A 26,418-nucleotide genomic window follows, 5' to 3' on the forward strand; every position below is an offset into this window, starting at 1 on the left:
CACATACCCTTACACTGACCATTGCAGCAATCTGTCCAGAGAGACCTTTGTGCCGATTATGTACGTGGCTGACGGAAGACATGATTGGATACATTGTGAAAACGTCTCAGCTAGTCACAGCAACAGTGGCATTCATTTTATGAATCAATTCATCTCCAAATTGAGCAATTCTGTTTTTGCAAATAATAAATTTTAATAATTGATTATCCAGCTGCAATGACTCACCCCACAAAGCTCTCAAGTAGATCAAGGCTCTTGCGATCACTTACGAATTCTCCTATCATTTTCTTATCCAGTCTTGGATTCTCCCTCAGCCACTGTGCTACCTCCCTGTTATCCATCGGTGTTGTCAAGAGATTCTTTTCTTGAAGAAACTCTATTCCTTTCTTAGATTTTTGATTAAACTGCTCGGTTCCAGTTATAAGGAGCTACGAAAACACCCAACACAAAGTGATCAAAAGTTATAGGTTTGTTACAATGTCCCGCCACACCCAAAAAAATGAAAATGCTCGCCAGTTGTATACCTTTTTCTTGTTCTTTATATCATTAAGCTCTTGGACTGTAGGAAGGGATGTTGAGAAGTGTGGAGGTTTCTTTTGAGTCTTCTTGTCAGCTAAAAAAAAAAAAAGACACCAGAAGCCAAGAGGCTGATAGTACCTAAACTACATTATATCCAGGGCACAATAAAAGCAGCAAGTGTAAGCAAAACTGTCCATCATATACAAGGAGGTTTCCTAGTACATTTCATTTGCTTATACAGAAAGAGGTGTTGGAGATCTTATTGTATGTACTCAGTTCCCACATGTATGTGTCTATAATGCTTTCTCCTTGGAAGGATTTTCAATAGAGCCAAGCTCCTTCTTATCAAGAGTACAAGTGTACTGAATCATTGTTCTACTTATAGGGAACTCGACAGCTGAAACATGCTACCCAATCCACAGGCAGCATGCTGGCTGCATGATTTCCACCATATATGTACAACGCTGAGGTTATGTGCACACGTTCAGGATTTCTTGCAGAAATTTCCTCAGCAAAACAGGACATTTTCTGCAACAAATCCGCATGCGTTTTTTTGCACTTTTTCTTTGCGGATTTTTCCGCAGATTTCCCAATGCAATGATATAGTGGGAAATCTGCAAAAAAATCCGCAAAATTAATGAACATGCTCGTTTTTTACCGCAATTCGCATTTTTCGCGGGAAAAAACGCATCATGTGCACAAAAATTGCGGAATTCGTTGTAAATGATGGGATGCATAATATATGCTTATTTTTGCGGTTTTATAGCGTTTTTATAGCGAAAAAAACGCAAAAAATCTGCAACGTGTGCACACAGCCTGAAACACTGCAGCGTTTCAGAGAAAAAAAACAGTGTGATAGAAGGTGGGGACCAAGCTGCACATGAGACAAATCGGACAGGAGTGGCCCTGACTGCTTTTTCCCATTCACTGCCCTGATATGACAGGTCTCTCCCTATACACGCACTCAGGGAGACACCTGTCACTCCAGTGGAGCGAGCATGAAGAAGCCACCAGAGACACACCTGTTCGACTAGTCTCCAGCATCACTACAAAGCTAATTTTTTCTCAGAGATGCCGCAGCATTTCAGAGTTAAACATACATAGCTGAAAGTCTCAGTTACCAGTAATGGGATTTTTTGGAACCCATGACAGCACCATGAGACAGGGGCTCTGCCCTTCAGGGACAAGAAACCTAGAGGCTAAAAAGCCTTCATTGTTACTTTTTGTCCTTTTTTGGGGGGCCTATTACATATGTATTAGGTGTTATCAGAGTAAGTTACATTAACAATCTTTTAAGCACTAGTTTATGCTCTACAATATCTGGGTGTACCCACCTTTGTTCCTGTAGCCTGCGGTGTTCTGTTTTATATATTGTTTTTAAATGTATTTAATAAACTTTATATTCTTCATTCTATACCTTGGCCTTTTGTAAAGTTTTTCTTCGTTTGGAGTTTATGGATTTTATTAGGCCAAGAATCCAGCTGCTACCAGATATTCTTTCCCAGGCAGGGAAGAAGGAGGAGAGCCTCCAACCTACCTGGGATGTGAGTCATTGGCCCGTTTTTTAGGTATCCTGGGAGGAGGTCCCATACACGAAGCCTCTACCTTTTGTTCTCTGGTCCTCCCATCTATCCTGCTCTCTGGAGGGTTTCCTTCGGGTAAACCTTCCCTTCCAGAAGGATCGCTTGTAGGCTGGGAAGGACAGGTTAGGAAATCTCTTTTTGATGTCACCAGCCTTCTTCAAAAGCTCATCCAAAGCTGGGCCAAAAAGGTATTCTCATTCACACGGAATAGCACACAGATTGCTCTGGTCTGAATATCCCCTGGCATTTTAACCACAAAGCCCTAAGGCCGCACTGGAAAAGGCTGCTGATCTTAATGTTAATTGTGCTGAATTTGCTGAAGCATCCAATAAAAATGCTGCCCCTCGCATAAGTGGGATAGTGGCCAAAATATTGTCTCTTGACATCTGCTCCTTAAATGGGCATCTAGGTAATCCAACCAGATCATTAAAGATCTGTCCGTACATGTTGCAGCCACTGCTGGTTTTTGGGCCAAGGTCTCCCATGTACCTCTAAGAAATGTCCGCTTTTCTACTGATGGGATCCTTCACATTTCCCATATCCTCAAAAGGGAGTGAGGTTTTTTTTTAGAAGTTTTTGCTATGGCCACATTAAGCTTTGGAACTTTGTCACAGATAGACAAGGAAGGCTCATCAAAAGGAAGGCTCATCAAAAGGATACCTCCTCTTAAATGATGGGGGAAGAAAGCCTCTCTTCTAAGGTCTTTTTTATTCCTTCTAGATAAGGGCCTGGATCCTTTCAGTTAATGGAAATGTCCTACATCTCTTGTGATCTTGGCCTTCAAACATTATGTCCTGTACCAACCTCTCTGGTTTAGAATCTATCCTCCATTGAGGTCCTGACATCCTTTATTAGTTTATCCACCTCTATAGAAAAACTCCCAGTGTTGCTGTCTGAGGAAAAGGCAGGTGAGTAGGAATTGTCATCGTTATCTGAATTACTAGACACATCTGACACAGGGGATAACTGCCTAGCACTTTTATTCTTTTCCCGCTATAAAGCTCCTGTAGCGGGAAATTTTAGGAATTCATTAACTTCTGCCCTGATGATGGACTCTAAATCAGTGGCAAAATAAGGGGTCTCTTCCGTTACCGTCTGTTGTATACATGACTGGCAAAGTATTTTTTGGTAGGAATCAGGCAATAAGTCTACAAAGAACAAACTCCTTGTGCTTAGACTTTGCCATGCACTTCTTTCCCTGGCAACAAATGACTAGAAAGGAAAAAAAAAACATATCAGCAAGTGAACTTTCAGGAAGATCACTTACCACTGTGAGGCAATCAAATGGTACTGGATTAAGAGGGGGGACAACTCTCAGCCTAAAGATCATCTCGGGGTGCTGAATAATAGTCCACTTTACTGGATCTCCTCTGACTGGATTTGCAGCTCTTTGGAGAACGCCGTCTCTCACAGACACGGCTGCCGCCACTCCTGCCCCGGAGTGGTCACCGCTCCACCTGCTTCTGGGGCTTCCCATCAGGCTGCTGCGGCGTATGCTGCCGCTCGGTGTCTTCCATTATCCTTGAGGGAATGCTGAGCAAGTAAGTGTTGACCCATAGGCCTTGCTGCACTTAAATATGGGACCCAAGCTATTACATGCCCCTCCAGTACCCCCAGAAGTTCTGGGTCATCTGGCTCTAACCATTTCCGGTGCTCGTCATCCGGGCACACCCCGGCCTGCGTCATTCCAGGCGTGCCTCTGGGCCTGCGACACCCAGACACGCCCTTGGCCATCCAAACACACCTGCAGACGTGCATACACCGCGTCTCCTGATGCGTGCGAACACATGATGACCCGGGATGCTGTTCACCAGCGCCCGCACACAAGTGGAAGTCCCCATGGACCCACTGTGGTGATTCTAGGAACCGTGCACCAGCCGAGACGGTGAAGATATCGTTGCCCGAGTCGACCGGCCAGGCTTGGGAAGGAATAGATCTTCGGACTTCATTCTTCTTATCTTCAGGTATGCCAGTAAGATATTGCCTCTTAAAGGACAGGAAACTAACTGATGGAAGGGAGAGGTGCTACCCTTTTTAATCCTGTCCTTGAAGGCCAGATCCACTCTGTTGTGGTGCTGTTATGAGTGATCGATAAATCATGCTGCCTGCATGGATCGAGCAGTCTGTATCAGCTTCCCTTTAACAGCTGCTCAGACCCCACAGCTGTCCATGTTACTCACAATTATACATGTCTTGCTCTGTCTCCCATGTGCTCATATCCAGTACTTTTCAGTCATGTTACATTTTACAATACTAGTTCGCCTGGATACGAAAGCCTAGGAAATAGACGAGGGTACTTATTTCTACGAGTGAAAAGACATAAGCAGTCACATTTGTTTCACGATAACTGTAAAGTCTAAACAGGCTGCCGATAACCAGATTATTGCTCTCGGCAGCACATCGTCCTTTGTAAACAGGACCTGAGCTACACAGAACAAAGGCAACTTATGTGCACTGAATGATTCATTACAGATTGTTCAGGGCGCATAAGAATAATGGTCTACTAGGCTATTAAACAACCGCTGATCGCTAAACATTTAGGGTATGTGCACAAGTTACGGATTTTGCTGCGGATCCGCAGTGTTTCCGCAGGTGCGGATCCGCAGCAGTTTCCCACGAGTTTACAGTACAATGTAAACCTATGGGAACAAAAAACGCTGTGCCCATGCTGCGGAAAAAACCGCGCGGAAACGCAGCGTTTTATTATCCACAGCATGTCAATTCTTTGTGCAGAATCCTCAGCGTTTTTACATCTGCTCCAATAGAAAACTGCAGATGTAAATCCGCAGCGGAATCCGCAATAGAAAACGCGATAAATCCGAAGGAAAAACCGCAGCGGTTTTGCCCTGTGGATTTATCAAATCCGCTGCAGAAAAATCAGCAGTGGACCATTCTACGTGTGCACATACCCTTACTGATGGGAAGCTCTTTAATGCTGAAAAAAGACGTTATTGGGCATGGACATGCAATATGATCATTTTAATACATAGTTTAGGTACATACCCATATTACTAGGAAAAACCAAGATATCTGATGAATAGCCAGATATTGTTCAATGTATAAATGCATTACTTAAAAAATAAATAAATAAATTAAAAAAAAAAAAAAAAAGTAAAAACTTGCCTCTATCACTGCCATCCTCAGCCTCCTGAACACCCAGGTTCATCTCATCAGCCATAAGATGACCACTCGTTGGTGGCCGTGCTCCATGTGATTCAGTGCTGATGTTTGGAGAAGCGTTTTCAATGGGGTGATCAGTGCCTTGAAAAGAAAGGTTCTTCAGATGACACAGCTGTGCGATAGTAGAGTTACTGAAAGTGTAGGGGCTCAATAACATCTACTGAAAATTTTCCAGACTTATTTTCAACATGAAATGTTCTCAAATAGGCATCAAATGAAAAGGAGGACAGAATTATAGAAACAGACTGATAAATAAAATAACTGCAGAACTTACTGTTTACTGGCTCTTCAGATACTTCTGCGCTTTCACCAATGTTTTTGGCAGGCTCTTTTTTGTCTTGTTGTAAAGTATTGCTTAAAATCTTAGCCCGACAGTGAGCTTCAGTGCTGTCAATAACAGTCAGAAGAGCTTCAAGAGACAGCAGGTGAGTGGTGTAGAGCTGGCCAGACACTGGAAACGCATTCTGATAAGTAAAAAGTTAAAAACACAACAGAAAATGAAGAGAAAAAAAAAATGAGTAAAGCCGACGCAAACAGACCTAAAGGGGATTTACAATTTGCTCTAGCACATATATTATTATGGGTGCATACTAGATGGCCGACATAATGTCTTCTATTTAAAACAGATCTATGGCCACATGCTCCAAATAGGTAACAATGAAAGTATCATCAAACCTTGGAGAGGAGTTTGGTAAGATCTTCAAAGAGATTGGAGCAATAGTAATCACAGTCATAGTTAATGTAGAGCTCCGTTACAAAGCTGGGTATCCTCCACAGCTGTACAATGGCTTCCAGGGCCATTTCTTTCATCTCATATGGCATCTTTGGATTTTCTATGGTAATGATATCCATCAGTTTCTTTATGTACATCTAAAAAGAGGAAAAAAAAGGTAATTGTCTATATTTTTCTAAATTAGGATCACCCATATTAATATAGTTCTCTTCCCAAAATATGAATAGATTAGTCCCAAAAATTTAAGTTGTCACAGATCCAAGAGATGCATGATAAGTTGTGGATTGGTGAGGGTCTGATAACTAGGACCACCAGAAATCAAGGGAATGGGGCTCTGAAATGTCAGTCAGTATGAAGCGGTTTAAGCTCATGCGCCCAACTATTCTGTATATTCTGTATGAGACTGCAGGAGATATATTCAGCTATGTCTGGTACTCAACGGGCATTTCTGAGTTCTAGTATTACCAGTATAGCCATTACCAGTATCGGGACATCTAATGTAATAGTGTCTGCAAAACAGAATAAAAATAGAATTATTCTTACCGTTAATTCGGTTTCTAGGAACCTTCCACGACAGCCACTTCGGAGGTTGTCTTCCCCGCCCTAATAGGGGACAGGAACACAAGAGGTTAAATACCCCTCCCCTTCCTGCACCGCCAGTGTTTTCCTGGACACAGTAGCATGTATAGTTACCACAAAAGTGCAGGAATCATCCAATAAGAATATCAGGTAGGGAGGGAAATTAGTGCTGTCGTGGAAGGTTCCTAGAAACCGAATTAACGGTAAGAATAATTCTATTTTCTCTAGTCACCTTCCACGACAGCCACTTCGGAGTAGTACCAACAGCTAATTTCTCTAGGGAGGGACTACAGCCTGCAGAACACGTCTGCCAAACGTTAAATCCCTATTGAAATTTAGCCGGTAATGTCTGGTGAACGTATGGATGGACGACCAGATGGCGGCTCTGCATATCTGCTCTGCTGAGGCATTCCCCCTCTCTGCCCACGATGTTGCCATTGCTCGGGTAGAGTGTGCCTTCAGAGAGGCAGGTGGATCTAGTCCCTGCGATGAATAAGCCAAGCAAATAGACTGTTTGATCCAGTTTGCGATGGTGTTTTTTGCCGCCTTCTTTCCCTTATTTCGTCCGGAGAACTGAATGAATAAATTTTGATCAATTCGCCAGGCTTCAGTTTGTTGTAAGTAAAATAGAACCACCCTGCGAACATCCAAGGTGTGGAAGGCCTGTTCTTTAGGGTTGGAGGGGTTTGGGCAAAAAGAAGGAAGTAGAATGTCCTGATCTCTGTGGAAATTTGAGACCACCTTGGGTAAAAAGGATCGGTCTAGTTTTAGTACAATGCTATCCGCAGTGACCGTTAAATAGGGTTCCTGTATTGACAGGGCCTGTAATTCACCAATACGTCTAGCCGTAGTGATTGCGACTAGAAAGATTGTTTTCAAAGTTAAGTTTTTTATGGATATAGCATCCAGGGGTTCGAATGGATCCTGGGTTAGTGCGTTAAGTACAGTATTGAGGTCCCAGGAGGGTACCCTAGTACGGAGTGTAGGACGAATTCTGGATGCGGCTGTCATAAATCGCTTGATCCAGCGGTGATTGGCTAAATTTGAGTCAAAAAAGCTACTAAGGGCCGATACTTGTACTTTGAGTGTGCTAGGGGTAAGGCCTATATCCAAGCCCTTCTGTAAAAATTGTAAGATCCTTGCTATATCAGGATTGAAGGGGTCTGGAACTTCTGGGAAGCACCAGGACGTAAATTTTTTCCAGACCTTAGTGTAGATGGCATTGGTTACTGCCTTTCTGCTTTTTTGAAGGGTCTGGATTACGTCATCTGAGAGTCCTTTAGCTTTTAAGATTGTGGCTTCAGTAGCCATGCAGCCAAGTTCAGTCTGTTTAGGTCCGGATGTAGTAGAGGACCCTGGTGTAGGAGATCGGTCTTTTGAGGTAGAAGGCAGGGACCTTCCAGGGCCATATCTAATAGGGCGCCGTACCAACTCCTCCCGGGCCACAATGGGGCAACCAAGATTGTGGTCACTTCGTCTGCCCTGATTTTTTGCAGGGTTTTCGCCAGCATGGGAATGGGAGGAAAGGCATATGCAAGGTTGAATTTCCACTGGTGTGAAAAGGCATCTATTCCCTGTGCCTTGTCTTTGTAATGAAGGGAGAAAAATGTTTCCACCTTCGCATTTTGCCTGTTGGCGAATAAATCCACCTCTGGAGTACCCCATTTTTCGGCTAGGGACTGAAATACTGCTTGGTTTAGGGACCACTCTCCCGGATGAACGTCTTTCCTGCTGAGGAAATCCGCTTGAGTGTTGTCCAATCCCCTCAGATGTACTGCTGTGACCGATAGAAGGTTCCTCTCTGCCCAGAAGAATATTCTTGCGGCCACTTCTTTTAGAGAGGCATACTTTGTCCCCCCCTGATGTCGTAGATAGGCCACTGTGGTCATATTGTCCGAGTAAATACGAACGTGATGATTTTTGATCAGTGCTGATGATGCCTTTAGGGCCTCCTCCACAGCTTTCAATTCTCTTAGATTCGAGGAGCTGCTGCTGATGTCCGATGTCCATTGTCCCTGAAAGTGGAAACCCTCTACCACCGCACCCCAGCCTCTTTTGCTGGCATCTGAGCGGAGTGTTTTTAGGGGAAGGTGGTCCCAGCTGACCCCTCTCTGGAGATTTTGATAATCTAGCCACCATTTTAGCGCCGATTTCACATGGCCAGGGAGAAGAATCTTCTGATTCAATGGAGTCTGTCATCTCCTGGAATGTAGGAGAACATAAGTCTGGAGAGTTCGTGTGTGAGCCTGGGCCCAGGAAACCGATTGTATACATGCGGTCAGGGACCCTAGTACAGACATCGATTCTCTGAGGGTCGGTGCACGCTGGCCTCTGAATTTGGTTACCTTGCGGACAAGGTTGATTTGATGATCTTTGGGTAGAAAAGATGTTCTTACATCCGAGTCCAGTAGCACCCCCAGGAATTTTCTTCTTGTGGAGGGATGGACCTCCGATTTCTCCAGATTTGGGATCCAACCCAGGGTTTGTAATATCTCTAGGGACTTTGATACGTCTGTTTCCAGACGGGAGGCAGATGGAGCCATGATAAGCAGGTCGTCTAGATACGGGACTATGCATATTCCCTGCTGACGGATGAAGATTATCGCTTCCGCCATAATCTTTGTGAAGACCCGAGGGGCCGAAGAGATGCCGAAGGGGAGAACATTGAACTGAAAATGTTTGATTTGGTGACCCTTGGAGACTGCGAACCTGAGGAATTTCCTGTGCTCTGGATGGATTGGCACATGGTAGTACGCATCCCTCAGGTCCACAGTCGCCATCATCCAACCCTGACCGATGAGGGGAATCACGGATTTGACTGTCTCCATTTTGAATCTCCTGTATCGGACAGAATCGTTTAAGGGTTTCAAATTTATGATAATTCTGTTCTTCCCCGACGGCTTGGTTATTAGAAAAAGGCGTGAATAATGACCACGTCCTTCCTCTAACTTCGGCACCTGAGAAATCACATTTGATTGTATTAATTTTTGTAGATCTTGTAACAAGGAGTTTTGGAGATCTGGGTTTTGAAGGGAGGTTATCTTTACGCAATGTGGGGGTGGTCTCACGAATTCTATTTTTAATCCTTCTTGAATGGTACGAAGGACCCACTGATTTGTGGAGATGTTTTGCCACTCGGTGAAAAATCGTGAGAGTCGACCCCCGACCGGAGTACAGTCATTGTTTATCTGGGGTTTGCTGGGCCTGAGGGGCCAGGATATTTTTTTCCCCTGCCTCCCTTAGGATAACTCCATCTTCCCGTTTTGCCTTTTCCTCTCTGTGAGGTTTGATCACGGGAGGGACGAAAAAAGCGTTTTTTTGGGGTCTTTTGCTCAGGGAGAGATTTCTTTTTATCTGCCGCCTTATCCAAAATATCGTCCAGGACGGGTCCAAATACATTATGACCCTGAAAGGGTATGCTACATAATTTGGACTTGGAGACAAAATCGCCTCCCCAGGATTTTATCCAGAGTGCTCTCCTGGACGAGTTAGAGAGAACGGCAGCTTTCGCGGCTACTCGAACCGATTCAGCAGATGCATCGGCTAGGAACCCTGTAGCTTTCTGTAGTAAGGGTAGGGAGTCTAAAATCTCCTCTCTTGGGGTGCCTTGAGTCAAGTGATCCTCAAGTTTGCGTAACCAGATAAATAGAGATCTGGCCACGCAAGTAGAGGCTATATTAGATTTTAGCAGATTTGTGGAGGTCTCCCAGGACTTTTTTAATAAACTCTCCATTTTACGATCCATCGGATCCTTGAGTTGCGAAGAGTCCTCAAAGGGGAGGGCAGTTTTTTTAGTTACCCTAGACACCTGAACATCTACTTTCGGGGTCTCCCATAAGGAGTTATCCCCATCTAATGGGTACCGGTTTTTCAGTTCCGATGGTATAGTCAGACCTTTTTCAGGGAGGTCCCATTCATGCAGAATTAGATCTCGTAAGTTCTTATGCACCGGGAACCCTTTTTGGTCTTTGGGTTTCAGACCCTCAAACATCTCATCATGTACTGTGAGTGTAACTTCTTCATCCTCTACCCCCATGGTGCTTCTTACTAAACCGATTAGTTCACTCATGTCCTCAGAACTAAAATAATATTTTTTGTTTTCTGATCTACAGGTGGGGGTAGAAGTGGAGCCTTCGTTTTCCCAGTTATCCTCTGAACCTGAGGACTGGATTTCTCCCGAGTCCGGGTCGGATTCTACTGGGGCTTTTTTCCTCTTTTTTGGAGGGGGTGGCTGAGGCACCGACATCTGCGAGAAGGTAGCCATAGAAGAATGGACCTCATCTTTAATGAGGGATCTAATGCTATCCAACAGCGAGGGTTGTTCGGCGCGCAGGACCTCATCCGTACAGGATTGGCAGAGCTTTTTCCCGTATGTTGATGGGAGTTTGGCCGTACACACTTTGCATTTGCGGCTTGACTTTTTAGGGTCGGAAACCTTTTCTCCCTAAGAGAGAGAGAGAGAGGGTTTGCTAAGCCACTTAGAGGAATATCTATATATACATATATACATAAAAGCACATATGTATATAGGGGATAGCTGGGCCCAACACCTGCTACTTACTTTGGTAGGAGGGGGAACGCTGGCATCTGCAGATGCAGAGCAAGGGGGTCTGTCACTGTCCATGTCCGTCAGGTTGCTAACAGTCAGACAGCTTACCTTGCTACCCGGATCTTTTTATAAGGATCGGTGGTCCAGCGTGCAGTGCTCCTCCCCCCACGTGTGGCCCGATTGGGGTAGGTCCAAGAACGCCCCCGACGCTGTTTGTATGGCGTGCTTCTGCTGCTGGACGCCATTGCCGGCCGGCGTGCGCTCCATGGCACGCTTCCTGGTTGAACCGGAAGTGGCGCGCTTTAACCCGGAAGTCATCAGGCTCTCCGGCCCCAGCCCGGGACGCGCGCCACCTCCAGTGCTGCAGCTGTGGAGGAGGGAACCGGGGGGCTGCAGGAGGCCCCCGGCAAGCACATCACCGCCCCGCATTGCCCCCAAGGGAGCGCCGGAGGGGCGGGAGGGTCCCGAGTCGCTCCGAAGAGAGGAGACGGGAGCGGCATTATCAAGGAGGGAAACCCGACCTTCATGCCGCCCGGCTTCTGGGTAAGTGGAGCTCCGTCGCCGGCCACGGCAGCCCCTTCAGAAACTCTTCATGCCCCATAGGGGACAGGAAAACACTGGCGGTGCAGGAAGGGGAGGGGTATTTAACCTCTTGTGTTCCTGTCCCCTATTAGGGCGGGGAAGACAACCTCCGAAGTGGCTGTCGTGGAAGGTGACTAGAGAAATGTACTTTTTTTTTGTATTGTTTTTAATTTTGTCTTTCTGATGCGAAGATACTAGCAAACAAAGTATTTGGCAGCTAATGAGTTAACACCCACTTGAACTTGGAGATCAATGTAATAATGTATATAAGTTTGCACTGTGAAATCTGATGACAAATTCTCTTTGCACATTGATTCTAGAGTCCCCTTACAGTGGTTATCACTTCAAAATAAATGGGTAAGGCTATGTGCACACGTTCAGGATTTCTTATAGAAATTTCCTGAGAAAAACCTGAAATTTTATGCAAGAAATCTGCATGCGTTTTTTGCGCGGTTTTTTTTGCAGATTTTTCCGGACATTTCCCAAAGTATTTTATAGTGGGAAATCCGCAAAAAATCTGAAAAATTAATTTACATGCTGCGTTTTTTTACCGCGATGCGTTTTTTTTTCACGGAAAAAAACTCATCATATGCACAAAAAAGAGGGATTTTTTATCTTCTCGTTTAATGCTTTGTTGACTAGGTTACTGCAGTCTATTAGAGATAGTGGGTTTCCTAGGCAATGAGAGCAGCACCTGCAAGCTGCTTATTGTAAAACCTGTAAGCACTGCTCCAAAGCTGCCTCAATAGCTTTAGTTCTCCTGCGTCCTCTGATGCTGCAGACGCATCAATGGAGCATGCAAAGATTGCGGAAGCATAGCATCAATACCACTGGTCCAAGCAGTCAATGCATCAGGAGCAGTGTGCCCATGAAAAATGAACACAAAAATGACCTTTTACATAGAAATTTAAAAAATTTTTTAAAAAACACTATACTGCTACAGTAGTTAAAGGGAGTATGTCACCTGGTCTATGCGGAGAGCCGTATGATGTAGGGGCAGAAACCCCAATTCCAGTGATGTGTCACTTACTGAATTGCTAGCTTTTAAAATGCTAAGATCTGTATAAATTTCTGCAAACCACGGATTGGCGGCTTTCTGTGTACACGGGGTTATACAGAGATCATTAATATGGAGAACTACACGGCAGCAGATTTACTAAGCCTCTAGTGATAATAGTGATGAGCGAAAAGTGATCGGCTAATGTGTTATCTGAGCATGCTTGGGTGCTAACAAACAGGCAATCCATGTTGTGGCTGTCGAACAACTGCGAGACATGCAGGCGCGGGGACTCAAATTTATTATTCAAGCACGTCAAAGACACTCAGCACCACGAACACCTTATCTGAGCATGTTCACTCATCACTGCTACTAGATCTGGGATTTTATAAAAAATACAACAAGCAGCCAAGCAAGTGACATCGCTGGAATGAAGGTGTGTGTCCACACTATGCTGCACTATAATAATAATAATAATTTTTATTTATATAGCGCCAACATATTCCGCAGCGCTTTACAAATTATAGAGGGGACTTGTACAGACAATAGACATTACAGCATAACAGAAATACAGTTCAAAACAGATACCAGGAGGAATGAGGGCCCTGCTCGCAAGCTTACAAACTATGGGGAAAAGGGAAGACACGAGAGGTGGATGGTAACAATTGCTTTAGTTATTCGGACCAGCCATAGTGTAAAGGTACCGTCACACTAGACGATATCGCTAGCGATCCGTGACGTTGCAGCGTCCTCGCTAGCGATATCGTCCAGTGTGACAGGCAGCAGCGATCAGGCCCCTGCTGTGCTGTCGCTGGTCGGGGAAGAAAGTCCAGAACTTTATTTGGTCGCTGGACTCCCCGCAGACATCGCTGAATCGGCGTGTGACACCGATTCAGCGATGTCTTCACTGGTAACCAGGGTAAACATCGGGTAACTAAGCGCAGGGCCGCGCTTAGTAACCCGATGTTTACCCTGGTTACCATCCTGAGGGTATGTTCACACGTTCAGGATTTCCATCCTTTTTTTTTCAGGACAGTTTTTTTTAAAAACTGCAGCTCTTGGCAGAAAACGCAGGTCCTTTTTTTGGTCCTTTTTTTGTCCTTTTTTGATGCGTTTTTTGATGCGTTTTTTTATCCTTTTTTTATGCAGTTTTCTATGCAGAGACTGTGTTTCCTAGGAAGCTTTTTAGGGCTAAAATGGCTGAAAATACCCTACCCCTAACCCTACCCCTAACCCTACCCCTAACCCTAACCTTACCCCTAACCCTACCCCTAACCCTACCCCTACCCCTACCCCTACCCCTAACCCTACCCCTAACCATATTCTAACCTTAGTGAAAAAAAAAAAAAAAGAATTCTTAATTTTTTTATTGTCCCTACCAATGGGGGTGACAAAGTGGGGGGGGTGTCATTTACTATTTTTTTATTTTGATCACTGAGATAGGTTATATCTCAGTGATCAAAATGCACTTTGGAGCGAATCTGCCGGCCGGCAGATTCGGCGGGCGCACTGCGCATGCGCCCGCCATTTTGCAAGATGGCGGCGCCCAGGGAGAAGACGGCCGGACGGACACCGGGACGCCGGTTAAGTATAAGGGGGGGAGATTAGGGCACGGGGGGGGGCATCGGAGCACTGGGGGGGGGCATCGGAGCACGGGGGGGGGGCATCGGAGCACGGGGGGCGGGATCGGAGCACGGGGGGGCAGCCACACTCCGCCCACGCACTTCCGCCCGCTCCCCCGCACTTCCTGCTGCAGCGGTTCTGCACATCAAATCGCAGTAAAACCCGCAGATATATTTTTGATCTGCGTGTTTTACTGCGATTTTGACCTCACAATGGAGGTCTATGGGTGCAGAACCGCTGCGGTTCAGGAAGAAGAATTGACATGCTCCTTCTTTTTTCCGGGAGCTATTCAGCGCGGCTTTTTTTTTTACAATTTCCGGACCATGTGCACAGTGTGTCCTGTTTTCCATAGGGTACAGTGTACTGTACCCTGCATGGAAAACAGCTGCGGAACCGCAGCGGCAAAACCGCCGCGGTTCCGCGGTAAAAAACGCACTGTGTGAACATGGCCTAAAAGTAAAAAAAACAAACACTAAATACTTACCTACAGCCGTCTGTCCTCCAGCGCTGTGCTCTGCACTCCTCCTGTACTGGCTGTGAGCGCCGGGCAGCAGGAAAGCAGAGCGGTGACGTCACCGCTCTGCTTTCCGGCCGCTGTGCTCACACAGACAGTACAGGAGGAGTGCAGAGCACAGCGCTGGAGGACAGACAGCGGTAGGTAAGTATGTAGTGTTTGTTTTTTTTACTTTTAGGATGGTAACCAGGGTAAACATCGGGTTACTAAGCGTGGCCCTGCGCTTAGTTACCCGATGTTTACCCTGGTTACCGGCATCGTTGGTCGCTGGAGAGCTGTCTGTGTGACAGCTCTCCAGCGACGCTGCAGCGATCCGGATCGTTGTCGGTATCGCTGCAGCGTCGCTAAGTTTGACGGTACCTTAAGGCTCGGGTGTTCATGTAAAGCTGCATGAACCAGTTAACTGCCTAAGTATGTAGCAGTACAGACACAGAGGGCTATTAACTGCATAAAGTGAATGAGAACATAATGCGAGGAACCCGATTGTTTTTTTTTTTATATAAATAGGCCACACAGGGATAGTTAGGTTAATGCATTGAGGCGGTAGGCCAGTCTGAACAAATGAGTTTTTAGGGCACGCTTAAAACTGTGGGGATTGGGGATTAATCGTATTAACCTGGGTAGTGCATTCCAAAGAATCGGCGCAGCACGTGTAAAGTCTTGGAGACGGGAGTGGGAGGTTCTGATTATTGAGGATGCACTCAGATTAGATGGCACAAACTTGGTGACGGATTCTCTAACACACCATAAAATAATGCATATGTACTTACCTCCATTTGAAACTTCAGATGCTCTCTCATACTTTCGAATAGAAGGAAACATGCCCGCAAAGAGGCTGCGTACAGACTTAAACGATCTCCATTTAAGAGCTGAAAGGGTAAATTAATCATTTGTGAATGCTGACAATTTGTATAGTAAAATATAAAAAAAAAAAAATCCTTCACCAACCTGAAACAAGTGGCGACAAAGCTCATCCTTCACAAGTCCCAGAAGTGAAACGTAGTTTGCAATAGGTGCACACTCTAACGCTACTGTAATAAGCTGTAAACCCATGTGGATCATCACTTCAGAATTATGGCGGTCATGGGGGTTGGTAAGTGAAATGAGAAAGCGGAACAATTCCCGAATGCAAGGAAGACCATAAGGGACCAAGACTGCTCCTAAAAAAAGCATCATAGTTAGTGAGCAAGATGTTCAAAACATGGTAACTGTTTTTAATGATTTGGGGCAAGAAGAATTAAAGAGGACCAGTGAACATGATTTTTATCTCCTAACTAAAGATATGGCAGTCTTGGTCCTTTTACGCAAATGAAAACACTCTTTTTCAAAGAAATCCATTTTGTTCTAGCACCTCCGGCCGAAATCTCATGCAGATGCAGTGATTGTCGGGAGCTGGGCATGCACGGTAACTTCCAAGTGACACAATTGAATTTAAAAAAAAAAAAAAAAAATCGATCTGCGCATACACACCCAAGGCAATGCAGGCACCTGAGGGAAATTTTGTCCAGAGTAGACAGGTCACTGAAAAAGAAATGACCTGTGCGTCATAGCCTGGAGGCAGCCAGGGGTGTGGATATTATTCAGACTGGCAGGAAATGATCAGACCCAGAGTGCAGACCGGCTTCAGCCTCATTAGCCTAAAACTACCACAGTTAATTACAGAAGACCGATAAAATGGATTTCTTTAAAAAAAATAAAAAGGTTAAAGATTTTAATCAGCTTCAAAAAGAAATTACAGCCATATCTTTAGGTCATGTCTAACCACTTTTGACATTAGCTTTATTATATGATATACTATACAGCTTTAAATGTGTTATTTTTCACTTCACGTCCGGTGATGTTTTATTTGTGAGTCTCCTCAAACAAAACATTGCAGAAGGCTGAGGCTGCACTCACTTCTGTGCAGCGTCTATTGCCCCCCATGGAACAGGATGTCATCAGGGGGCAACGCTGCAGTTACTTTCCACAGCTTCTTCTATCGCCGCCCTCTGAAGATGTCCTGGATCCATGGTGCTCATAGAGGCTGTGGGAGATGTGAGAGCTTCCACAGCTTCTTCTATCGCCGCCCTCTGAAGATGTCCTGGATCCATGGTGCTCACAGAGGCTGTGGGAGATGTGAGAGCTTCCACAGCTTCTTCTATCGCCGCCCTCTGAAGATGTCCTGGATCCATGGTGCTCATAGAGGCTGTGGGAGATGTGAGAGCTTCCACAGCTTCTTCTATCGCCGCCCTCTGAAGATGTCCTGGATCCATGGTGCTCAGAGGCTGTGGGAGATGTGAGAGCTTCCACAGCTTCTTCCATCGCCTCCCTCTGAAGATGTCCTGGATCCATGGTGCTCATAGAGGCTGTGGGAGATGTGAGAGCTTCCACAGCTTCTTCTATCGCAGCCCTCTGAAGATGTCCTGGATCCATGGTGCTCATAGAGGCTGTGGGAGATGTGAGAGCTTCCACAGCTTCCTCTATCGCCTCCCTCTGAAGATGTCCTGGATCCATGGTGCTCATAGAGGCTGTGGGAGATGTGAGAGCTTCCACAGCTTCTTCTATCGCCGCTCTCTGAAGGTGTCCTGGATCCATGGTGCTCATAGAGGCTGTGGGAAATGTGAGAGCTTCCACAGCTTCTTCTATTGCCGCCTCTCAAGATGTCCTGGATCCATGGTGCTCATAGAGGCTGTGGGAGATGTGAGAGCTTCCACAGCTTCTTCTATCTCCGCCCTCTGAAGAGGTCCTGGATCCATGGTGCTCATAGAGGCAGTGGGAGAAGTGAGAGCTTCCATAGCTTCTTCCATCGCCGCCCTCTGAAGATGTCCTGGATCCATGGTGCTCATAGAGGCTGTGGGAGATGTGAGAGCTTCCACAGCTTTTTCATCGCCGCCCTCTGAAGATGTCCTGGATCCATGGTGCTCATAGAGGCTGTGGGAGATGTGAGAGCTTCCACAGCTTCTTCCATCGCCGCCCTCTGAAGATGTCCTGGATCCATGGTGCTCATAGAGGCTGTGGGAGATGTGAGAGCTTCCACAGCTTCTTCCATCGCCGCCCTCTGAAGATGTCCTGGATCCATGGTGCTCAGAGGCTGTGGGAGCAGAACTCACACCCGGTTTCTGTCTCAGAAGCTGTAGCTTCTAACTGTGAAACAAGAAGTTGTCAGGGGGTGGAGATAGAATAGAGTGAGTGACATCATTGGCGCCCCACAGCTTCTAGCACTGCCCTCATCAGAGCGCAAACTATTATCAGGGTGCGGCCCTAGAAGCTGTAGGGCCTCGCTGGTATCACTTTCACAGATTCTATCACTAGCCTCTGCTGCTGACTCGTTTGAGGGCGGTGCTAGTGTTACTCACTACCGATACCTCTGCCATCCCGATGTTGTCTTGTCTCACTAGTAGACACTCTAGCAGCAGGGACAGAGGCAGAGGGTGGCAATGCAAGAATCTGTCACTATGACTGCAGACTTTTGCATCCTCACATTGCAAGCTGTGAGGATTTCCCGGAGCAAAAGAAAGCGAGCAAGTGACCACAAGTATGCCTACCGCTGGCCACATTCAAACTAGAGTGTTTCTGGACCTCGTTCGATAAACTTGCATTAAGCAAAACCTCACCCATCTAGACAAAATGTGGCCGGGAGTGTGCATATCTTATACTTGTGGTCACATGACCACCCCTACCGGCACGAAGAATCCGCGCAGCGCACACGATGTGAGGATTTACAAGTCTGTAGTCATACAATATGTAGTTTTAGATCGGACAACTCCTTTAAAAGTCCAAAATACTGCAGACAAGTCCCCTTTAAATTCTAGATTTAATTGCTTAACCATCCTTCAGAAAATAGCATCATCAAGGTGCACAGGCTGGCATCCGGTCAGCTGAAATGCTAGGTGAAGCAATCTGACCTTATTGCAACGCTCACCTTCTTTCTGTAAAGACTGGGTAAATCTAACGCCTCGAGGATTGACATAGTCCATGTCATGAACAGAGGCAGAGTCTGAGTAGTCAGCTATTGAAGAGCTGTCCTCTAGAACCTCAGGGATGGATTCAACAGAGGCAGATTGTGTTCTTCTACCCAGTAATTCTTCATTCTTTAAAATAAGTAGCAGAAAGTGGATACATGTATTAGTAACAATTTTGAAACAAATATATATAATGGGTGGAAGGTATATAAGGCCACTTCACATTTTCATCTCATTAAGTAATGGCATCTCACTAGCATATTAAATCAGTATCAGCCAGGTGAGGGTGCGGCTTTCTGGGACCTGCCACTGACAGAAAAAAAAAAAAAAAGGGCCAGCGCTGGTGTAGCACTGCAGCCGGTTTAAATTTTTCCTTGCAAAATGGCTTCTGGCCACCTACATGTGTAGGAAACTGAAGTGAGGCTCCTTGCAAGTTAAAGGGAACCTGTCACCAGGTTTGGCCGATATGAGATACGGTCACCACCTTTCAGGCCTGATATACAGCATGTTATAACGCTGTATATCTACCCCCAACCCGACCTGTAAGAAAAGAAAAATAACTTTTTCTATACTTACCTGCAGGGCAGTCTGGTCCGAGGGGTGTCGAGGTTCTTGGCCCGGCATCTCCCATATTCTTACGATCACTGTCCTCCTTGCTTCATGTGGATGATGCATCCCTGTGTCAGCCACACAGTCTGCTCTAAATCGCGCTCTTGAGCAGGCATATTTCTCTGCCCGGTTGAGGGCAGAGCAAAGTACTGCAGTGTGCAGGCGCCGGAAAAAGTCAAAGAGCTCTGACACCTGACAGTTTCCTTTTAATGGGGCCAGCCAGGGGCGTAACAACCATGGTCACAGAAGTTGAGAATGCAACCAGGATTGTGTGGGTGAGGGGTCCGCCGATGTGAGCATAAACTTCAACTGTCCATGTGTGTATATAAAATATGTATGTCTGCAGTACAGTGGGTACAGAAAGCATTCATATTCCTTTAAATTTTTCACTCTTTCATTGCAGCCATTTGGTAAAATCAAGAAAAGTTCATTTTTTTCCCTTTGCACCCCATCTTCACTGGAAACCCCCCCCAGAAATCGTAATTTTTGCGAATTTAAGAAAAAATGAAAGATCACATGGTCATAAGTATTCAGACCCTTTGCTCAGACACTCATATTTAAGTCACATGTTATCCATTTCCTTGTGATCCTCCTTGAGATGGTTCTACTCATTCATTGGAGGCCAGCTGTGTTTAATTAAACTGATAGGACTTGATTTGGAAAGGCACACACCTGTCTATATAAGACCTCAAAGCCCGCAGTGCATATCAGACCAAATGAGAATCATGAGATCAAAGGAACTGGCCAAGAAGCTCAGAGACAGAATAGTGGCAAGGCAAAGATCTGGCTAAGGTTACAAAATGTAATTTCTGCAGTACTCAAGCTTCGTAAACCTCCATAATCCTTAAATGGAAGAAGCTTGGGAACACCAGAAGTCTTCCTAGACCTGGCTGTCCAGAAAAGCTGAGCAATCGTGGGAGAAGAGCCTTGGTGAGAGAGCTAAAGAAGAACCCCAAAATCACTGTGGCTGAGCTCCAGAGATGCAGTAGGGAGATGTGGGAAAGTTCCACAAAGTCAACTATCACTGCAGCCCTTCACCAGCCGGGCGTTTATGGCAGAGTGGCCAAACGGAAGCCTCTCCTAAGTGCAAGACATATGAAAGCCCGCTTAGGCTACGTTCACATTTGCGTTGTGCGCCGCTGCGTCGGCGACGCAACGCACAACGCAAATAAAAACGCACCAAAACGCACGCAAAAACACTGCGTTTTGCGACGCATGCGTCCTTTTTTGCCGAAATTTGGACGCAAAAAAAATGCAACTTGTTGCGTTTTCTGGGCCCGACGCTTGCGGCAAAAAAACGCATGCGTCGCACAACGCAGCACAACGCATGCCCATGCGTCCCCCATGTTAAATATAGGGGAGCATGACGCATGCGTCGCCGCAGCGTTTCCCGACGCTGCGTCGGGAAACGCTAATGTGAACGTAGCCATAGAGATTGCTAAAAAACACATGAAGGACTCCCAGACTATGAGAAATAAGATTCTCTGGTCTGAGGAGATGAAGATAGAACTTTTTGGTGATAATTTTAAGCAGTATGGAGAAAACCAGGCATTGTTTATCACCTCCCTAATTATGGAGTGGACAGAAAAAAACAGTCCAAAATTTGTCTTTAGAATTAACTAAACAAATTTTATTGACAATAAAATTTCATTACAAATGTATGAAAACCTCAAGTAATGAGAGACACTACATGCTAAAAACTCCTTTAAACACACCATGAAGTATATGAAGTTTAATGAACAACAATATACATAAAGGAGCCACACGATACTATATGTATATGGCGTCTTTTTACAAAAACACCTATATGCTAAACACAGATATATGGCTCAACTGTTCCACATATTGTTATACATTAGCCACAATTATAAATATTAACAGAGTCTCACAAAATTACTTACTCTTGTGTGTGGACTACCTCCACTTGAGGTTTTCATAGATTTGTAATGAAATTTTATTGTCAATAAAACTTGTTTAGTTCATTCTAAAGAAAAATTTGGACTTTGTGTTTTTTCTGTCCACTCCATGATTAGTGGGGTTATAGTTGAACAGACTGGTTTTCTTTGCTGAATTGTTCACAAAATAATTTTTTGGAGGACTTTGATTGAGATAACGGTTTATCACCTGCCCAATACAATCCCAGCAGTGAAACATGGTGGTGGCAGATCATGCTATGGGGATGTTTTTCAGCTACAGGGACAGTAAAACTGGTTGTCATTGAAGGAAGCATGAATGAGGTCAAGTACAGAGATATCCTGGATGAAAACGTCTTCCAGAGTTCTCTGGTCCTCAGACTTGGCCGGAGGCTCACCTTCCAACAAGACAATGACCCTAATCACAGAGCTAAAATAACAAAGGAGTTGCTTTAGAACACCTCTGTGACCATTCTTGACTGGCCCAGCCAGAGTCCTGACCTAAACCCAATTGAGCATCTCTGGAGAGACCTGAAAATGGCTGTCCACCAACGTTCACCATCCAATCTGACAGAACTGGAGAGGATCTACAAGGAAGAATGGCAGAGGATCCCTAAATCCAGGTGTGAAAAACTTGTTGCATCATTCCCAAGAAGACTCGTGGCTGTACTAGCTCAAAAGGGTGCTTCTACTCAGTACTGAGCAAAGGGTCTGAATACTGGTGACCATGTAATCTTTTTTTATAATCTTTTATTTTTTTTATATAGCGCTAACATATTCCGCAGCGCTTTACAGTTTTGCACACATTATCACTGTCTCCGATAGGGCTCACAATCTAAATTCCCTATCAGTATGTCTATGGAATGTGGGAGGAAACCGGAATACCCGGAGGAAACCCACGCAAACACAGGGAGAACATACAAACTCCTTTGCAGATGTTGTCCAAGGTGGGATTAGAACCCAGGACTCAAGCGCTGCAAGACTGCTGTGCTAACCACGGAGCCACCGACTAATATTTCAGTTTTTCTTTTTTTTTTAATAAATTTGCAAAAATGTCTTCATTTCTGTTCTTTTTTCAGTCAAGATGGGTTGCAGAGTGTACATTAATGAGAAAAAAATGAACTTTTTTGAATTAACCAAATGGCTGCAATCAGAGTGAAAAATTTAAAGGGGTATGAATATTTTCCGTACCCACTGTACATGTGTACATCAAAAAAGGGTACAACTGTGAGAGGAAGACTAAAAATAAAAAAAAATAGAAAATCAAATTGTAATATTTTTAAATAATTAAATTTCATTTTATTGCATTAAATAAGTATTTGATCACCTACCAACCAGCAAGAATTCTGGTTCTTACAGACCTGTTAGTTTTTAAGCAGCTCTCCTTCTCTTTAGTCATTACCTGTATTAAATGCACCTGATTGAACTTGCTGCCAGTATAAAAGACACCTGTCCGCACACTCAATCCCACTACAACCTCTCCACCATGGTCAAGACCAAATGACCAAAAGGAGCACAATTGTAGACCTGCACAAGGCTGGGATGGCCTACAGGACAACAGGCATGCAGCTTGGTGAGAAGCAGGATTGTGGGGTTGATAAGTCAAAGCTCTGACTCCTCACTTTCTCCGACTCCCTTATACATGGCTCATGTTTAAGTGATACATTTACTGTAGTAGAATGGTAACATCAGGCATTTAATCCCATTATGATACAATACTCAAGTTACTTAGATGAAATGTAAAATATATTTATTGGAATACAAGTTAAGAACAAAAAAAACTTTAATAAAATGTAAATATGCAATGCACTATGCAGTAAGTAAGGACAAAACAGGTTTCAACAAAAAATTACTGAACAACATTTGTGCAGTCTATATATTTGTTCTGAGAAATAATATTGCCTCTTGGCTTATACTCGAGTCATACCCGGGGGGTCGGCAGGGGAGGGGGAGCTGTGTAATTATACTTACCTGCTCCGGCGCGGTCCCTGCTTCTTCCAGCGCTGCATCTTCCTGTATTGAGCGGTCACATGGCACCGCTCATTACAGTCATGAATATGCGACTCCACCACCTCCCATAGAGGTGGAGCCGCATATTCATGACTGAAAATGAGCGGTAACTGTGACCGCTCAATACAGGAAGAAGATGCAGTGCCAGGAGAAGCAGGGACCGTGCCAGGAGCAGGTAAGTATACGGGGAGGGGAGCGCTGCGCGATATTTACCTGCTCCTCGCTCCGGTGCGGCTCCGTCTCCAGCGTCCTCTGGCAGTGACGCTCAGGTCAGAGGGCGCGGTGACGTAGTCAGTGCACGCCCTCTGCTGAGCGCCAGTGTTGGAGACGGAGCCGCACAAGGAGCAGGTAAATATTGAAAGCGCTGGCGTCCTGAGCGAGTATGTGATTTTTTTTTTTTTTTATTGCAGCAGCATTATATATTGGACAGCTTTATATGGAGCATCTATGGGGCAATAATGAACGGTGCAGAGCAATATACAGTGGGGCAAAAAAGTATTTAGTCAGTCAGCAATAGTGCAAGTTCCACCACTTAAAAAGATGAGAGGCGTCTGTAATTTACATCATAGGTAGACCTCAACTATGGGAGACAAACTGAGAAAAAAAAATCCAGAAAATCACATTGTCTGTTTTTTTAACATTTTATTTGCATATTATGGTGGAAAATAAGTATTTGGTCAGAAACAAAACTTCATCTCAATACTTTGTAATATATCCTTTGTTGGCAATGACAGAGGTCAAACGTTTTCTGTAAGTCTTCACAAGGTTGCCACACACTGTTGTTGGTATGTTGGCCCATTCCTCCATGCAGATCTCCTCTAGAGCAGTGATGTTTTTTGGCTTTTCGCTTGGCAACACAGACTTTCAACTCCCTCCAAAGGTTTTCTATAGGGTTGAGATCTGGAGACTGGCTAGGCCACTCCAGGACCTTGAAATGCTTCTTACGAAGCCACTCCTTCGTTGCCCTGGCGGTGTGCCTTGGATCATTGTCATGTTGAAAGACCCAGCCACGTTTCATCTTCAATGCCCTTGCTGATGGAAGGAGGTTTGCACTCAAAATCTCACGATACATGGCCCCATTCATTCTTTCATGTACCCGGATCAGTCGTCCTGGCCCCTTTGCAGAGAAACAGCCCCAAAGCATGATGTTTCCACCACCATGCTTTACAGTAGGTATGGTGTTTGATGGATGCAACTCAGTATTCTTTTTCCTCCAAACACGACAAGTTGTGTTTCTACCAAACAGTTCCAGTTTGGTTTCATCAGACCATAGGACATTCTCCCAAAACTCCTCTGGATCATCCAAATGCTCTCTAGCAAACTTCAGACGGGCCCGGACATGTACTGGCTTAAACAGTGGGACACGTCTGGCACTGCAGGATCTGAGTCCATGGTGGCGTAGTGTGTTACTTATGGTAGGCCTTGTTACATTGGTCCCAGCTCTCTGCAGTTCATTCAGTAGGTCCCCACGCGTGGTTCTGGGATTTTTGCTCACCGTTCTTGTGATCATTCTGACCCCACGGGGTGGGATTTTGCGTGGAGCCCCAGATCGAGGGAGATTATCAGTGGTCTTGTATGTCTTCCATTTTCTAATTATTGCTCCCACTGTTGATTTCTTCACTCCAAGCTGGTTGGCTATTGCAGATTCAGTCTTCCCAACCTGGTGCAGGGCTACAATTTTGTTTCTGGTGTCCTTTGACAGCTCTTTGGTCTTCACCATAGTGGAGTTTGGAGTCAGACTGTTTGAGGGTGTGCACAGGTGTCTTTTTATACTGATAACAAGTTTAAACAGGTGCCATTACTACAGGTAATGAGTGGAGGAAAGAGGAGACTCTTAAAGAAGAAGTTACAGGTCTGTGAGAGCCAGAAATCTTGATTGTTTGTTTCTGACCAAATACTTATTTTCCACCATAATATGCAAAAAAAATGTTAAAAAAACAGACAATGTGATTTTCTGGATTTTTTTTTCTCAGTTTGTCTCCCATAGTTGAGGTCTACCTATGATGTAAATTACAGACGCCTCTCATCTTTTTAAGTGGTGGAACTTGCACTATTGCTGACTGACTAAATACTTTTTTGCCCCACTGTATATGGCACAGCTTTATGTGGAGCATCTATGGGGCCATAATCAATGGTGCAGAGCATTATATCTGGGGCACAGCTATATATATGGAGCATCTATGGGGCCATAATGAACGGTGCAGAGCATTCTATATGGCACAGCTTTATGTGGAGCATCTATGGGGCCATAATGAACGGTGCTGAGCATTCTATATGGCACAGCTTTATATGGAGCATCTATGGGGCAATAATCAACGGTATGGAGCATTATATATGGAGCACAGCTTTATATGGAGCATCTATGGGGCCATAATGAACGGTGCAGAGCATTCCATATGGCACAGTTTTATAAGGAGCATCTATGGGGCAATAATGAACGGTGCAGAGCATTCTATATGGCACAGCTTCATTATGGCCCCATAGATGCTCCATATAAACGGTGCAGAGCATTCTATATGGCAAAGTTTTATATGGAGCATCTATGGGGCCATAATGAACGGTGCAGAGCATTCTATATGGCAGAGATTTATATGGAGCATCTATGGTGCCATAATGAACGGTGCAGAGGATTATATGTGGCACAGCTTTATATGGAGCATCTATGAGGCCATAATGAACGGTGCAGAGCATTCTATATGGCACAGCTTTATATGGAGCATCTATGGGGCCATAATGAACGGTGCAGAGCATTCTATATGGCACAACTTTATATGGAGCAACTATGGGGCCATAATGAACGGTGCAGAGCATTATATATGGGGCACAGCTTTATATGGAGCATATATGGGGCCATAATGAACGGTGCAGAGCATTATATGGGGCACAGCTTTATATGGAGCATCCATGGGGCAATAATGAACGGTATGGAGCATCTATTTTTATTTTTGAAATTCACCGGTAGCTGCTGCATTTCCTACCCTAGGCTTATACTCGAGTCAATAAGTTTTCCCAGTTTTTTGTGGCAAAATTAGGGGGGGGGGGGGGGTCGGCTTATACTCTGGTCGGCTTATACTCGAGTATATACG

At 45.0% G+C, this 26,418-nt stretch overlaps 1 protein-coding gene across 8 annotated transcripts in view; it reads right to left on the reverse strand.

The window, feature by feature from the left end:
• GBF1 (golgi brefeldin A resistant guanine nucleotide exchange factor 1) overlaps positions 1-26,418 on the reverse strand; it is a 349,375-nt gene that overhangs the window by 98,256 nt on the left and 224,701 nt on the right. For 7 of the 8 annotated variants that reach the window (XM_069753292.1, XM_069753293.1, XM_069753289.1 and 4 more), the window contains 8 exons: positions 18,761-18,929; positions 15,808-16,019; positions 15,630-15,728; positions 5,958-6,152; positions 5,557-5,746; positions 5,226-5,363; positions 525-613; positions 226-428 (listed from right to left, as the gene is read on the reverse strand). In XM_069753292.1, the coding sequence (XP_069609393.1) occupies positions 226-428; positions 525-613; positions 5,226-5,363; positions 5,557-5,746; positions 5,958-6,152; positions 15,630-15,728; positions 15,808-16,019; positions 18,761-18,929 (1,295 nt within the window). The remainder of the gene's footprint in view (positions 1-225; positions 429-524; positions 614-5,225; positions 5,364-5,556; positions 5,747-5,957; positions 6,153-15,629; positions 15,729-15,807; positions 16,020-18,760; positions 18,930-26,418) is intronic. The other variant, XM_069753291.1, reaches the window with a different exon arrangement.

Source organism: Ranitomeya imitator, chromosome 2 (genome assembly GCF_032444005.1).
Source record: "Ranitomeya imitator isolate aRanImi1 chromosome 2, aRanImi1.pri, whole genome shotgun sequence".
Taxonomy (NCBI): Eukaryota; Metazoa; Chordata; class Amphibia; order Anura; family Dendrobatidae; genus Ranitomeya; species Ranitomeya imitator.